The sequence below is a fragment of the Lolium perenne genome, chromosome 4, assembly GCF_019359855.2.
Source record: "Lolium perenne isolate Kyuss_39 chromosome 4, Kyuss_2.0, whole genome shotgun sequence".
NCBI classification, from domain to species: domain Eukaryota; kingdom Viridiplantae; phylum Streptophyta; class Magnoliopsida; order Poales; family Poaceae; genus Lolium; species Lolium perenne.
The window spans coordinates 242,314,032-242,330,034 of record NC_067247.2 but is presented as its reverse complement, the minus strand read 5'-3'; the positions used below and the strand labels follow the sequence as shown (position 1 = coordinate 242,330,034).

Below are 16,003 nucleotides of genomic sequence, written 5' to 3'. Positions count from 1 at the left end.
ACAGCACATGACCGAATCTACATGTGGAAAACAAAACCAAAACCAATTAGAATAATTTCTGTTGTCAGATAACACACATCCATGAGTAAAAAAATAACTGCAGTATATGAAATTAAACAAGGGAAGTACAACTTGTAGCAACGAGTAAGTACATATATGAATACCAGATAAGTATATTTATATGGAGAATGACTGCACAAGCAACGCAAGAATTAACATTGTATAAACTAGTTCGAGATCTAAAGGGAAGCACAACAAGCATGAGGAACCAAAAAAAAAAGCATGCAGACAATTTCGCCACAATTAAGTACCACAAAACAAAAACGAAAACATAAAATTACCTTGGGTTTCCTGAGGCAGTGGGGATTTCGGGGCAGGCTCCATGACTAAAAAAATAAAATCGACCTCTCCCAGTCAACGCGGAGATCAGAAGCACATGAACACGAACCCTGCAACCAACCACACATCAAAAAGCAAAAATCAAAACGAATTAGTCCGAGGAGAATGCAGCAGACAAACAAGAAGACACGCTGCGCGATACAAAAGGAAAGAACAAACAAGATCTACAAGCAGGAAACCCTAAGCTATGAACAGTAACCCCTAATCCGGAACACAACCTCACGAGAGCATTCGCGGGAGAAAATTTGAGGGTCCGGAGAAGGATAGACGGAATAGAAGTACCGCGCGAGATAGGGAGGGCCGCGGAGAAGTAGATCGTACCGGAAGAAGGCAGCGGCTCCGTCGCCGCAACCGCGCAGCAGTTCCTCTCTGCGACGAGAGACGAGGAAAGCGAAGAGAGAGTGGGGAAGGTGGAGTTACGCCGTGCGGACAGTGCGGAACGGCTACACAACTTGCAGTTATGATGTAAGAGACGCATACGGACGCCACCGGGCCACAATTAAATGGGCCGAAAATACCAATTCATAACAAATCAGGCCCAGAAAAGCCCGACTGGGCCGTTACCTGGCCTGTCAAACAAATAAGTACAGCCTCAAACAAAAAACAAAGGGCAGCAAAAAGGAAATACAAAGCATAAACGATAAGGAAGTACAGGATACAAGTACAAGTAAGTACAACCTTAATTTACAGGAATACAATTAAAAAAAAATATCATAGATGACTCTGCAGCAAATAGAAGTACAGGCTTGAAAAAAAAGTACAAAAACTCATAATATTAAATTATAAAATAAATACATCAAATAGAATATCCCATGTAGGATAAAGTGAAGAAGCGGCAAGTACCGAATAAAACTAATAGAAGTACAAGCTCACAACAAAGAAAAGTACAAACTATGAATCTTGAATTCCAATAACAAAATTACAAAAGGAAGTACAAGAGTATATGCATAAGTAGTACAGAAGTAAGGGCTACGAAGTACAACTTATATATCTTGATCTACAGTAACAAAATATATAATAGATTTTATTCGGTACTACTTATGTATGGGGGGGGGAAACCCCCCCCCCCCAACCCCCCCTCCCCCACCAGGAAGTACAAGAGTAGAGGCACAAGAAGTTCATAAGTAAGAGCTACAAAGTACACCCTATAAATCTTGATCTGCAGTAACAAAATATATATTAGATTTTATGTAGGGGGGGGGGGGGAAGTACAAGAATAGAGGCACAAGAAGTACATAAGTAAGAGATACGAAGTACACATTACAAAAAAAAGGAGGACGAACTACGAAGTACAAACATATGAATCTTGATCTTCAACAACAATCAAGATGAACAACCCGGAAGTACGGTTATTGATGGACGGGAAGTACCGCAGTATAAAGAAAAGAAGTACAAGCTCTAAAATCTTGAGTTCCATAAGAATAATAAACCTTTAGTTGCGTGAAAAATGACAACAAACATGATATACTGTAACGAAAATAAAAAAGTACATGTTTGTTCACAAAAAAATAAAATGAAATTTATTAAGGATAAACTCGAATACCGGATTACATTATAAAACTATATAAAACTAAAGGAATACATTTTGGATAAATTCATAAGGAAAACTAATCAAATTACTTTAAGGTATTCACCAATCCCTGCCACGTTTCTTCTCGGAACGTTTGTAAAGAGAAAAAATCCTCTCTCGAAAACATCCAAACGCTTATACACCTCGTAGGTCACATATGCATCCCTCGCAGCATATAAAATATGTTCAGGTGGGAGAGGAGGCGCATTAGCCCACATGCTATGCTCCTCCCTACCAAATCCATCTTTCATCTTCATGTAAAATGGATCTATAATGGCTGCAGCAACATCTTTCAGACCTTGAGTCCTCTTCTTGTTGTCCGGGTCTCTCCAAATCATCTGGATGTCCTTGATATTATGGATATAAAACTGAGAACGACCAAGAACATTACGATCTTCAGCAGTGCAGAATCCAGCGAATGTTTACCGGTACCCAAATAGGAAATTATACAACTTCTCACTCCTTTCATCAGCATGGCAAACGTGGTACACCAAAACTTCAGTGCCCACACAAAGTTGGATGACAGCGGCCTTCTTCGGATTAATACTGGATCCTCTAAGCCTGTCATACTCAACATCTATCCCCACAATCTTCCTTTCAGAAGCATCAAGGGTAGATTCAATTGAAGTAAGCCATGCCTCTACTCTGGATGCCGTGTTGGTGTACAACACATTCATCTCGGTTGTGCCATGGCAAGGAAGTTTGTATTCGTGGGAGAAGGGAGTTTTGGCCATTGGGAGATGATAGAAAAGAAGAAAGATCTGATCAAGTTTATGGCTGCGCTCAATGAGAAAGGAACAATTATATAGGCGTGAACAGAATAGAGAAAAACGTGCATAGAAGATAAACATTATCTGATAGAAGTATAGCTAGAACGCCCGAGAAGTACGGGTGCGGATACGAAGAAGATCACTATACAAACCACCAACAAAATTATCCATCCGCACAGCTAACAATAAAAAAACACAAAAAAGCAATGGATAAGATAAACCTTATCTAGAAAAACATGAAAATCGCAATAGAAAACAAAGTAACAACAAACTACAGAGAGCAGAAGTACAACCTCGCTACACTGAAAAGTTCAGTTTGCAACATAGATGATCGGTCGATTTGACGAACAGGTCGGAATCAAAATCGAAACAAACAAACTATATATGAGTATATCTAGAATTAATAACGATATAACACCTACTATAACTCTATCAAAACAATAATTCGCGAAAAAAATGATGAACTCATACCCACCCGCATGATCCGACGGCGCACGGAACGCAAACCTGCCAACGGATTCGATCGCGAATTACAGTTCAAATTTTAGTAACTCAATGAGTATTCTAGTATGAATTTGACGGCTAAAAACAAATCAATTTAACAAAAACACAAACAAAAAGCGAAATCGACTAGAAATCGATGAACTGACAACGGCGGAACTGCTCTCCACGGGCAACTACCGAATCAGCGATTCTAGCAAAATTGCAACCAGATTAAACATTTGATTCACTAATATATGCATACTGGTGCGAATGGAACTCCAATTCCATGTTAAAAACGACGATCCAGACGCCAATTTGGATTCGCGGAATAAGTACGCAACGGACATGCCGGCGGATCAATCCGATTCAAAAACTTGTTAAATCTTGTAAAAGTTGTAATGCGTGCGTGCGGATTGGTGTATACTAGCTAGAAAATATAATTACGACACTAGAAAACAACAAACAGATCGATTTCGGGACAGAAACATCGATTCCATGAAGAACACAGAGAAGTACGAACGCACACTGCAAAAAAGTTCCGAGGCAGTACAAGCTCGTGTCCAGAGAAGTACGAATCGGTGCTCAGAATATTATTCTGCAACTGGTTGCAGAATAGTGCTGCTATATATATATATATATAAATAATTGATCGGCTTTCTTTCTCCTCTCTAGTGCTGCCTCCTAAAAACCTAGAGCCGCCTCCACCCCTGCATCCTTCACAAATCTGTTCACCTCATCTGGTTGACCTCGCTAGTGCCAGGAGGGTGGGAAACCCGATCTATGCACTGAGTTTTCAATAAAACGTGGTGTTTTTCATAGATTTGGTTAGGGTTTTATATCCATCATGTTCTTGGAATCTGCCTCAATGGAGATGGCATAGTCTATAATAACCAATCTTCATTTGTTCGTTCGACGAGGAGATCTCCTTCATGATGTTAATTGTGGTGTTGCAAATTACAGTTCTCTAAGTATGAGCCATCAGATTTTACTTCGCTGGATCGATTTTGGATCTGTTCTCATGGTTGTCGCGAGGAGGATTGTCCTTGCAAGATTTTTCTGGGCTGCTATGTTCTCGAAAATGATGATTCGTACTCTCGGCTCTTCAGCAATATCGAGCAAGCAGTTCGGCTATTTTTTCCTAGCATAATGGTGTTGTTATTCATGTCGATGTTTATTTACTACTTTAATGATTGCGCGTGCATGTATCATTGACATTACGACTCAAATTAAAATTATGGGGGAACTTTCGTTGATATTTACAGATTAGTGGTTTGATATCTATCTTCCGCTACTTTTAGAAAAGTACAAGATTATATCATGAAAGAAAATAGTTTGAAGACCTTAAGTATATGCTCGTTTGTTTTAGACTTTATTTTATAATGGTTGAATCAGGGGGTGTATCTCTACCATTCTATTTATTACTACTATAAATATATATAGCATTGATTGTCAAGTAAAATGGATCAAAGGACAATATCAATATTCAAAGGACCTGTTGTGGGGAGTCCTCTCCCCATGAGTGCCTCCTCATGTCACTTGTCCCTTGTCCTGGGAGATCCCTTCGTGAGAGAGTATGGGTGAGTTTAGAGTGGATTTTTTCCCCATTTTTATAGATTAGAATACAAGAAAAGAATGGAAAAATATTTGTGAAAATATTTTCTTGCGCGATAATTGCATATGATTCATAAGCTTCTCGTCAAGCAAGGGGTGGTACCGAAGGGTTTTGGCTAGGCTCCCACCTCTCAATGAGTCCATCTGAGAATCCACATATTCTACCCCGCAAATTCGGGAAAATCTTTTGCCTTCTTTTTCTGCTCTGCTTGCTCGAGACTTGGGACAAAGGTACAAGCCAACATGAGCTCTCACTCCACCTAGCTCACCAGAGAAGTTGTGATTCGCTTAGGACATGTATATTGCAAGGCTCTTAAATAGACACTTAAACAGATCTCAAACAACTAGCGCCTACCTAAGCGTCCCATGTTCCAACGCGTTAGCGCCTAGCGCTCTCCCGCTGACGATGAAAACGGTCCAGATGCATACAGAAATTAGCCTTAGCGTCGACTCAAAAACAAGCGCCACTGCTGGCCAGGCGCCTGGATTTTTTTGCCACATATGGAAAAACTGCCGGGATTGGATTCCCTAGCGTCTGTCTAAGCGTCCGCATTGGACAATCCCTTAGTAAATGGCACATATATAATCAATGGACTCAAGCTAAATGCTACTCCCTTTGTTCAATAATATAAAATGTTATTATGACCAATATATGATTATATTGGTCAAAGAACATATACTGGTCGTAATAACATCGTATATTATATGAAGGAGGGGATGCGATCATACCAGCACTAAAGCACCGGATCCCATCAGAACTCCGAAGTTAAGCGTGCTTGGGCGAGAGTAGTACTAGGACGGGTGACCTCCTGGGAAGTTCTCGTGTTGCATCCCTCCTTTTCCCAGACCCCGCACAGTGCGGGAGCTCTCAGCACTGGGTACGTCCTTTATTATATGAAGGAGGGAGTGATATTTTTCCGAAAATAGAAGTTTAAAACAAGAATGAAAACATGCGCATGTTTTCATTGACATGTTCTTACAGTATCTGTATTACTGTTGATACTCTGAAAATCTGGACGATAGTGCGTTTACACATTGATATATGTGAGTACATCAAGTAGCAAAGTTTCGCCACGAAACGGACAACCAACAATGTACAATATACTACGTATACACCACGATGCAAACAAAGTCGCAACCCAAAGGAGAAATGAGAAACCTATGGCTAGGAGAGTCTGACTAGCTATTGACAACTCTTAATTGCCACATCTCCTCGATTTCTTCTCCTCTATAACTAGTAGTAGACTAGTTGTTCAGAGCTCCAATGCACAAGGTCTGTTGCTACTTCTCGTTGCAGGACAGGTGCCGAAAGGCGTCCCTTATCGCTGCTATGGCCGCCAGGTACTTGCTCCTTTGCTCCAGGTACCGCCCTTCTCGCACCAATCGCTGCGCTGTGTCGTCCAACCGCAGCAACCATTGCTGCTCCGAACGATCTTCGACGAACAATCGGGCGACGGTGAAGGAGAAAGACTCGGGGCTATGCATGCTGCTGACCTTCCCAGCCTGATAATCTCCCCTTGGTTTCCAGTTGAGTTTTTCAGAGAGCATTGTCACATTCTTAATGTGCCTTTCCACTTGCTGCATCAGGTATCCCAGGTCAACCTGATGCCCTGGATTGGGTGAGCATCTGTCGGTGAATACCTGGATCCTTGCGATCACGTAGGGCTTTGTTCTGACAACTTCCAACACTCGGAAGCGGTCGCCACCTACACAAGTCAGGAAGAACCGGTCGTCCACGAGCTTCTCGCACTCAACGACATGGACCATGCATCCAATATCGTCCATCCTACTGCCTTTCCTGCCGGAGTAGATGATACCGAAGGTGAGGCTTTCCTGGAGTAGTGTGTGCATCATGATGCGGTATCTGAACTCAAACGTCTGCAGCTGCAGGGTCTCGCCAGGGAAAACAACAGATGGATAATGAACTATGGGGATTTCGGTAGCATGATGATCCAGCTGGGGTTGGACAACCTCATCTACGCAGCGATGCAGATTGGCTCTGCATTTCAGGACTGATGGTCTCTTGAGGTGATTCTCCGCCGGGACTCTTGCTTGTGGTCTTGATGCAGGTTTTGGCTGATAAAAAGCCTGGGAGGAACTGAAACTATAGGTGTTTGGCCTTGCTAAACTAGATGGAACTTGCAGAGTCTTGAAGGCCATATATCTGAGCTCACCTTTCACTAAGGAGCCTGTTTAAAGACATCCGAATACAAAGGAAGAGAATCAGTAATATTCTGACAGCCATAAGAATGTAATACCTCCATTCTGAAATATAAGCCTTTTTGGAAAGTTAAACTGAGCAATAGAGAAACGTCAATGAGTTTAAGCTCATAATTGTAGATAGTACAGAGGAAAGTGCCAACATTCCTAATCATGTGGAGCAAGTTCTTATCACCCCTGGCAACTGCAAGCCTGTAATTAGAGCAGCTTCAAAGCAGAGTTATTTGGGTTGCATAAGCAGTTTGCTGTTCGATCTTTGCGATGCGGCAATTTCCATTAGCAGGAAAATTTTCTTCAAGCTAATCAGGTGAATCAAAGTATCCTAACAGAATATTAATTAGCATAAGACCTGACATAAACCCTGGACTCCACAGACGCAATTTGTCAGTCGTCGGACCAGATGTGAGAAGATCTAGCTGACGAAGAACACAAGAACAGGGAGATGGATAAGACAAGGAAAACCGAGGGATCATCTTCATAGCCCACAGTATAAAGGAGACGAATAAAGTAAGACACCCCCGGTCCCGGTCCCGGCGGAGAAGAAAGCACGAAAGCATAGCGATCAACAAGATTCAGGATTTCAGAGGTGCGATGCAGCGGCGCCATTGGTTTACCTCTGGCCTGAACAGTCCGGCTCCGGCAGGATCGGAGGAGCAGCAGCAGATCGGAGTTGCAGGGTGGAGCGTGGACGAGACTAGAAGGGACGGAGGAAGAGCAGAGCAGAGGGAAAGGGGATAGAGTGACAGAACCTGCCACTTATATATTGGAGTAAAATTGATTTACAATTGCAAAGCCCGTCCAATCTAAATAATCTTCGAGAGGCCTGCTGCCTTGTTGAAACGTGGAACCGGTCCTGATGCTGCTGATGCCCATATCACCATTGCTTATCCTGTAGTATACTCCAATAACGTAAGAGCAAGTGGCAGCAAACGAACAAGAAAAGCAAACAACCGAGACGGAAACAGTGGGGGCGCCGCACCTCGTTTAGATCGTACAGTACCCCATTCTCGTGGATAAGGAGGAGGACTGGAGCGGGGGAATCTGGACTGGAGTGCTCTTCTCCTCGAGACATGAGTCAGATAAGCTGAGATAAGATGGCCATAGCTTATCACGGATGATTTGTCTTTCTTCAGATCCTTCGCCGCAAAGGAGTAAATCGAATTTTGTTACAGGCCGGGTACGTGGCTGTGACAAGAAAACAGCTGGGTTCTGCTAGTGCAAATGTTTGCCAAGAACGCAACTTCCTGGATCGCTACATTCAACGGTGCTTCCGAGGTGTGGACACATATTTTGGTGTTTTACCGATTCATTATATGGTGATTTCTGTTAGCCTAAGTTATATTTACGTCCTCTCATCTATTGTTGCCCCCGCGTGGCAACATAGGCTCCTGGTTTTTTTCCTCTCATTTTTATTTTTTCGCTTATTTTTCCTTTTTTTTTTTGAAAATAGGAAAGTCGAGATAGAATTTGGGTACTATAGCCACATCGATTACCACCATATATAACATAAGGTTTCTCCTCCAATTTTGTTTAGAGAGAGGAAACCTTGTTTGTTTGTAAATAGTCTATTCGGGCAAAGTATGGCCATGCCAGCGGTGGCGGGGCGTTCTCGTCCCCTAGCTCTCGAGGTTTGGCACAGGTCGACGCCTTAGGGCTTGGGTATGGTGCGGCCGGGCTCCACGGTGTGGTGGTTCTCCAGCGTGCGGTGGCACGTTGGTGCAGCGGCGGACGATGCAGGTAGTCTGTGATCTGGATGTTGGCGGTTGTGGCTTCCGTTCTCTGACGGCAAGGGAGGTGTGCGACATGGGCTGCGGTCGTTTGTCATCTCCGTGGTGGCGACCGAGTCCGTGCGGCGGTAGGACTACCAGGCTCGATATGGACTACAGGTAGTTTGTGCTCTGGATGGTGGCGGCTGTGGTTTCCGTTCTCCGAGCGGCAAGGGAGGTGTACGACACGGGCTGCGGTTGCTTGTCATCTCTGGTGGTGGCGGCCAAGTTCGTGCGGCGGTAGGACACGGGGCTCGATATGGACATTTAGGGCTCCTCCACATCTAGTCTTAGCTACGGGTTGGGCACGTCTATTATGTCGTGATTTCTGTTAGCATGAGTTATAACTTAGGTCCTCTCATCTCTCTCGTCGGCCCCGCGTGGTAACACGAGGGGAACCCTAAGTGGATTTCTTGACTAAGAAAGTTGATACCTTTGTTGCCATGCTTAGTAAACCCAGTGTAGATAATGTTTCTTTGCATGAACTAGTTAAAATCAGTGCTTAACATGTTGATGATAACTTCACTAAAATTTTCAGTACCAACACTTATAGAAACAACTACAATAATGGTTATGCTAGACCACATTATATTCCAAAAAATAATTATTCTAGTGGTAATAATGTTTTAAATGATTTATAAAACACCATTATACTTTTATTTTTTTATAAAGGAATACATTAATATCGGGGAGATGCAAATTACACTCAGTCTCTCCAACAACGCAACCCAGATGCACACAACCCAAAGATAATAAGGAAAAAAGCCCGCTATAGTGATATATTCCTTGTAGTTGCAGCATATCTACCACCAAGATAACACCCGAGGTCCAAATTCTGCAAAACCGACGCCTCGATGTAGTGATGTTTCCGGCTAAGTTCTGGCCTGCTCAGCAGTGTTGGTAGTTCACCGGTTAACCGTTTGGAACCTAGGTGATCCAAAGATTTATTTATTATTTTTGATGTTCTTTGTGCTGTTGTGGATGATAATGAGTAGATAAATGCTCGAGAGAGGTGCTACTTTAAAAAAAAAAATATACATACTGTTATCTATTGTGCATGTGCATATAAATAAAAATATTGCACACACGATAAAACGTGCTTACTTTCATAATCGCGGGCGAGCTATCCATCAATGCCACTATGCCATAAACATGTTCTGTTTTCATTGATCTCTGTTGATTGGGAGCAACTCTCCACAATCCAAAATCTGGAACTTAAGCTAGAAGATTTTGATCCAACCAAATGTTCGAGATCTTGAGATCCATGTAGATATAACACGATGTAGGCAGGATGTATACACGCCTGTCAACATCAAGGGTGATGAACTGATGATCATTCTTTGTTACGAGTTGCCCTACAACAGTTCATGCTTCAAAATCAGAGAACTGCTCTCGTGCATCATCTCTTATAATTATAATACGAACCATCAAAATGAGGTGGCCTAGTAGCAACGGTAACGCTACTTGAATTTATTTTCCTATAATCAGATTTTTAAATTGTTAAATATATAAGCAAATTATCATACCGATTTAGTCCGAACTAGTAAGTGGTATAGCATGATCTCATCACATCTACTCCAAACAAGAGAACTAAAAACTCTAGAAAGATCTGAGACAGGAAAGACAGAAACATATACGGTCCATCGTTCGCCGCAATAACATCGGTTATCTCCCATGCTGAGGTTGCCGAAGAGCTCGTCAGGAAGAAATCATCTTCGGGGAACTCGTCGTCCGACGATGTCGTGTTGCCAGTAGTCGCGCGCAAGCAGTCGTCGGGGAACTCGCCGTCCGACGATGTCGTGTTGCCAGTAGTCGCGCACAAGCGCTCCCTAAAAACCAGATTGCCCCTTATCCGTACAGGTTTACGAGAGGCAAGGTTCTATTGTCCCGTCGGTCCGTGCACGCCGAAGGACGAGGTGAGGATGATGAAGGCGACAACGATGTCGTAAGGTTCAAGAAAGAGGCAGTCACATATGTGTCTCGTACCGCGGCTAGGGTCCCACGTCCGAGGCAACAAGCCACGACGCGACGCTGACGTGCGTGGCGGCAACGGTGGAGAAGTGCGCGAGGGCTCTCTCTTCTCACTCACTTGCAAGGACTAGAACAACCATTATAATCCACTCCACATCTCTCTCAACTAGCAATGTGTGACTAAACTTTAGTCTCACCTTGCCATACCCATATGAGCCAAGTGAATTTCAGAATATGTATTGGGCTCTGGGCTAAGGCTAAGACCATATTCCAACATAAAATTGGGGAGGTTGGTTAGCCAAAGGAAAATAGGCACAAACTTGATTATCATAGTCTGCCTCAACGCAAGACACAATCTTGAAATTTTTGGTAATGTTAACTGCAAGAATTGTGATAGCAGGAGTATTCAAATTAATGCAAACTCACATTTTAAAATCTACTTTCTTGGTAACCTAACAAATTTGATCAAGTTAGCATTAGTTATATGTTATCATTATTAATGCGCACGTCTAATAAACTGTGAGAGAGGGAGTACTAAGAAATGCCCTCTGAGATATCATTATTTTTGCTAGGACGTTTTGAGGAAACAACTGGAGTTCGACTAGTGTACTTGGAACAATCAAGAGAAACTCCATGGATAAAATGACAATCCATTGAAATGAACAACTGGAAACAACATCTGCTTCGGGAAATCGGAGCTCATCTGACTACATACACAAACAGCAACTAACCTTAATCTACTTCCAAAATTCAGATGGAGGTAGTCCATGCAAGTCTAACATCATCTAGGAAACAGAAACGCAAATTCTGTGCATGCACCAGATGAGAAAACTAACTAAAAAGCAACAAAAACGATGTCTGCACTTTTGCATTATCATTTCTTGAAACATCGCACCCACTGCTTCTCTGCTAGCTTCCAAGTATTATGGGATCGATTAGCTCGCTGAGAGGTGCCAGCTCTGACCTATCGATTAATTGGAATTCCTGCCAAAATACAGGTCCAACGATATATGAGTCATTATATGAATAAACCATATATGGCACTGAATTGCAGCAAAACTTGCTCGAGAGTCCAAAAATCCAAAAATGTGATAATTGGAATAAACACTACCACTCAAGAGGAAACTACTGCATTTAAAAAAATTATTTGTTAGATTGATCCAGAAAGCGTCACAATTAATCATTAACCTTTGCAAAATGTTCTTATTAAGAATATAGGCAGGATGGCTTTGCATGCAAAATGATTGATCACAGCTTCTAAAGCAGTAAGTTAAAAAAAAAGGAAAGGTATTTTATTATAGAATCATTGCACCGAACTACTACCAAAGTAAACTCACTTATTTTTCGTTCCATGATAGGAGAGGTTGGTGCTAAAGGAAAACCATACTGGAAAGCTGAAGTACTGAAGTTCTTGGCTTCAGACTTCATAGATCATTTCCCAAAAAGTGCTCAGGAATGCAACTTTATTTAGATGAAGAAGGGGGTTTACCGATGTGAAAAGCATGAAGTGCTTGAAGCAAGTGTTGAGATGTGCTTCTTCCTCGAGTTTGATAATCATCTGAAAATGCGAGTGGTAGATGTGCGCATACACCCTGAACAGGCGCTTGAAGATCGTCTTGATGACGTCGCAGAAGTTTGGAGGGAAGGGAGCCCCTGTTTGCAGCAGAGTTTTTGAACCAGAGCATATGATTAGACCTGAATTCTGAATCATTTTTTAGCACTCTACAATACATTAATAAAAATATAAATTACCTAGCTTTTGAGGGAAGATGGATTCTTCGTCGAGCTGGTTTTCGATCCATTCCATCAGGTACTCGACATACTTGGGCGCAGACACTTCAATAGGCTTTTTGATCTTGACACCATCGGCCCACCTATACTCGTACCTGTTTCAGGAACTCTTCTGGTTAATTACACAAGGTACAGTAACACATTCAAACACACAGATTACTATGTACTAAATCATGACACAAATATTACATATTTACTATATCCACAGATGCCAAGATTGAAGAAAAATACTTTGGTCCGGCTGCCATTTTCGGGCAGGTAGCTGGCGTGCAAAACTCCATGAGGGTGCCATACAGCAGGTTCACTTGATTGAAGAAGTCAACAGCTGGAGACAGAAATCATCATAAAGACAAGCTAAGATTTTACAAATATATTGCAATACCGTCAGGCATCCGCTGCAACGCCAAGCAACAACTGTTGAGCGCAAAGTGTGATTCAAAGAACTTACTGTTGACAGCAAGCCACTCGTTGAGATCCTCTCCAACTGGCAGGCGGACCACTTCTCGCAGGTTACCGCTGCCAAGCGTGGCGTCGATGTGCCTCTTCAGCTTCATGGCCTGCGACCAAATGAGGTGATCGAGTTGGTAACTGAATTACATTGAACTTTGCTTTCCGAATTGAGCAACTGGAGAACAAGTTAACAACAAACATGCAGGCAGCTATGTTCCAAAGCATTCATCTTCACCATAAGTTACTGACCCTCATCTAATTAAAATTCGCAATTTACATCGAGTCCCAGTGCTATTAATCCTACAGCTAGTGGCCACTAGAGCATCGGCATTGCAACGAAAAATCGTACTTAGTTTCAGTTTGAGGTAGGGCTGCTAACCCGGTAGCAGAGAAGAAGAAATGGTTAGCCAGATTCTGCAGTTTCAGTTTGAGGTTTGGGCTACCAGGGGTAGGTAGCGCAGATAAACCATAACAAATTCACAGCTATTGACCTCAAATTGTCTAGTGTCACACGGTACTAACATCAGGTGCAGTTCAGAGTAGCAAACTAGCACCAATTCATCAATCCCCCGAAAGGAAAAAAAAAAATGATTCTGCAATTGCTAGTTTGCTACTGTCGCTACATGATAAGAACACCCTTTTTTTTGTTTGGAAAACGGAAGGAGCTTTACTCTACCAGGACAGATTACATACTTTAGCGCTTGAGCTTATATACAGTAACTATGAGGAACAACTGCGTCAAAAGAAATCTGAGGAACGAGAGCGATCATGTGTTGTGTGCACAAGCAGTGCATTGATTCCAGCACCATGATTCGCATATAACAGGGCAAACAATGAACAGGTAGGGCTCGTATGTACCTTGTCCCCGGCTGGAGCGCTCTTCTTGGGCCTGAATGTCCTCTGGTTCCTGCAGAAGGAAATCATCAAATCGAAGCGAAGCGAGGAACACCAATGTTGGCAATTGGGATCACTAGACATCTGTTGAATTGGCCAAGAGGCAATAAACAAATACGAGAAGAAGAGGAAGAACGACCAGCACAGGAGACTCCAAGTAAAGAAATCAGAAACAAGTGTAATCAATCCTAACCTGCTGGCACGACCGAGGAAGTTCATCTTACGGCGACGCCGCGCGCCAGAGACGACGACGACAAGCGCGACGGTGGGTGGTAATCGTCTCCTTGTAGTTGGATCGACGGCGAACAGAGAGAGCTTCGGGAGTCGTCCAAGTCCATGTATATATACCTGACGTACGCAGCGAGAGGGAGGAAGGGCGACAGGCTGGCGGTGACGGAGAGAGGGAAGAAAACGAACCAAGCTGTGGCAAACTGGCTGGCTGGCGGCTTTGAGTGCGTGCGTACGTGCTGTGCGTGGGCGATTTGATGGCTGTTATCCACTCCATCGCGCCCTGGCTTTGCTGTGGCGTCGGCCGTTTCCGTTTACTACGGTTCTGCTTTGGTAGTACTGATTCAGCGACAGCTAGCAATACCCAGCCTTTCCATACAAGTAATCGCATGCTGTCCAAATCGCTGCTGGCCATCAATCCTCCGCTTCGTTAATTTTATTTGTTTCCATGTTAAAGATAATTCCCTGCAGGAGAACCAAGTCACCACAGATACACACCACCCGATTACATCTATCTAAGGCTTCAAAGAAAAGAAAAAAAAATCACACCCAAGGTATATTAAGGAAAAAAAAATTACATCGAAAGGCTCAAATAAAACAAGGAAATCACATCCAGGACCTCACAGGATAAAGTAACTACCTCCAAGCCCTCAGAGAAAACATTTACTACCTCCAAGCCCTAATAATCTCCCTAGTGACCTCGAGACGCTCGTGTATTCGACGTGACCGTCGCCTTCAGCACGAGAACGACACTTGAACGCGGGGGTCGATCGCTAGAGCCAAAAGAAACTACGAAGTTCGTGCTTTGATGATGGAACCTGCATAAAGGAGGAAGCAACCAAGACAGTCTTGATAAGAAAATTGACGCCTTGAACCTTCTGATACCAATGATACCCATAGAGAAGAAAAAAAACAAGGATGATGCATTCAAATAGCGATGTGCATCATCAAAAGGAAGAAGCGCCAATGATGAGAAAAATAATATATACAGAGAATGTAGGATTTTCCAGAAATATGAGAAGAGTGAGGAGAAAATATCCTGCGAGAAAGAGGTAAAGAGCAAAACCAAGCGAAAACTATCCCTTCTCCGAACCAACCTTTCTAGAATAATCGAAGAGTAAATATTAGAATTTCGAAGTGATCAAGACCAATAGTGAAAATCAGTGATTTATTGATACGTGCAAACAAATGAGAGGACTACGAGAGGCCCACATAGATCTAGTCATCACCTCTCTCAAGAAGGGGCAGAGTGAGTAGATCTGGAGTACATCGAACCTTTCTGGAATAATCGAAAAGTAAATGTTAGAATTCTGAAGTGATTCGTCCAAACATAAAGATTTGGGAGATCAAATCCGTCAAGACCAATAGTGAAAATCAATGATTTATTGATGCGTGCAAACAAATGAGAGGACTACGAAAGGCCCATATAGATCTAGTCATCACCTCCCTCAGGGATGGGCGTACACCATACCTTGGAGGTTATTTTGAAGGGTACCTCATGGACCATGTCAAGGTATAGTAACTGCAGAGGATTAGTACGATGCCGATAAGGCCGAGGCATCCACCAACAGGGCACCATGGATCCTCAGGTTTAGCGAGGGATACCCAAAGATAGATGTGAACGATGCAACAACTTGTGGGTATAGAATAAGGGATTCATCACAAAGCCCCTCTCCTTCCATCTCGTGTCGGATGGACAAGTTGAGATGAAGGGAAAATCAGGGTGTCAGGAGATCTGAGAAGTAGAAAAGGAACATAAAGCGGTGGAGGATAGAAGGGAAATAGAGAAATGAGAGCCCTGCTATCTCTTCCTCGGTTCCCCTTATAAAAGCAATTGATGGGGTGGCTTG

The 16,003-nt window shown here is 42.9% G+C and overlaps 2 protein-coding genes and 1 non-coding gene across 4 annotated transcripts; 1 reads left to right on the top strand and 2 right to left on the bottom strand.

The window, feature by feature from the left end:
- The first annotated feature begins 5,548 nt into the window (after nt 1-5,548).
- Nucleotides 5,549-5,667, top strand: LOC127337817 (5S ribosomal RNA). Its single transcript, XR_007874124.1, has one exon. It is a non-coding gene; the product is annotated as a 5S ribosomal RNA (ribosomal RNA).
- A 179-nt stretch (nt 5,668-5,846) lies between these two features.
- On the bottom strand, nt 5,847-8,140 carry LOC127332452 (uncharacterized). Of its 2 annotated transcripts, XM_051358748.2 has the most exons (3): nt 8,033-8,140; nt 7,668-7,942; nt 5,847-7,022 (listed from the first exon to the last, which is right to left on the bottom strand). In XM_051358748.2, exon 3 carries the CDS (start codon nt 6,991-6,993, stop codon nt 6,115-6,117), a length of 879 nt encoding a protein of 292 aa, XP_051214708.1. In that variant the 5' UTR covers nt 6,994-7,022; nt 7,668-7,942; nt 8,033-8,140; the 3' UTR covers nt 5,847-6,114. The 2 variants fall into 2 exon arrangements, with proteins under 2 accessions (XP_051214708.1, XP_051214709.1); XM_051358749.1 differs by lacking the exon at nt 8,033-8,140 and having other exon boundaries at nt 7,668-7,945.
- A 3,280-nt stretch (nt 8,141-11,420) lies between these two features.
- Nucleotides 11,421-14,332, bottom strand: LOC127332453 (MOB kinase activator-like 1A). The gene is made up of 7 exons (XM_051358750.2): nt 14,119-14,332; nt 13,890-13,938; nt 13,030-13,138; nt 12,813-12,906; nt 12,543-12,676; nt 12,280-12,443; nt 11,421-11,774 (listed from the first exon to the last, which is right to left on the bottom strand). The coding sequence occupies exons 1-7, from the start codon at nt 14,142-14,144 to the stop codon at nt 11,700-11,702; spliced, it is 651 nt and encodes a 216-aa protein (XP_051214710.1). The 5' UTR covers nt 14,145-14,332; the 3' UTR covers nt 11,421-11,699.
- Between the last annotated feature and the right edge of the window lie 1,671 nt (nt 14,333-16,003).

Excerpts from the sequence above, each read along its gene's own strand:
- LOC127332452 (XM_051358748.2), bottom strand. The coding sequence starts at position 6,993 with ATGGCCTTCAAGACTCTGCAAGTTCCATCTAGTTTAGCAAGGCCAAAC.
- LOC127332453 (XM_051358750.2), bottom strand. The coding sequence starts at position 14,144 with ATGAACTTCCTCGGTCGTGCCAGCAG. Across the intron at positions 13,939-14,118 it reads TTCCTCGGTCGTGCCAGCAG|GAACCAGAGGACATTCAGGC; the intron begins GTTAGGATTGAT and ends TTCCTTCTGCAG. Across the intron at positions 13,139-13,889 it reads GCGCTCCAGCCGGGGACAAG|GCCATGAAGCTGAAGAGGCA; the intron begins GTACATACGAGC and ends ATTTGGTCGCAG.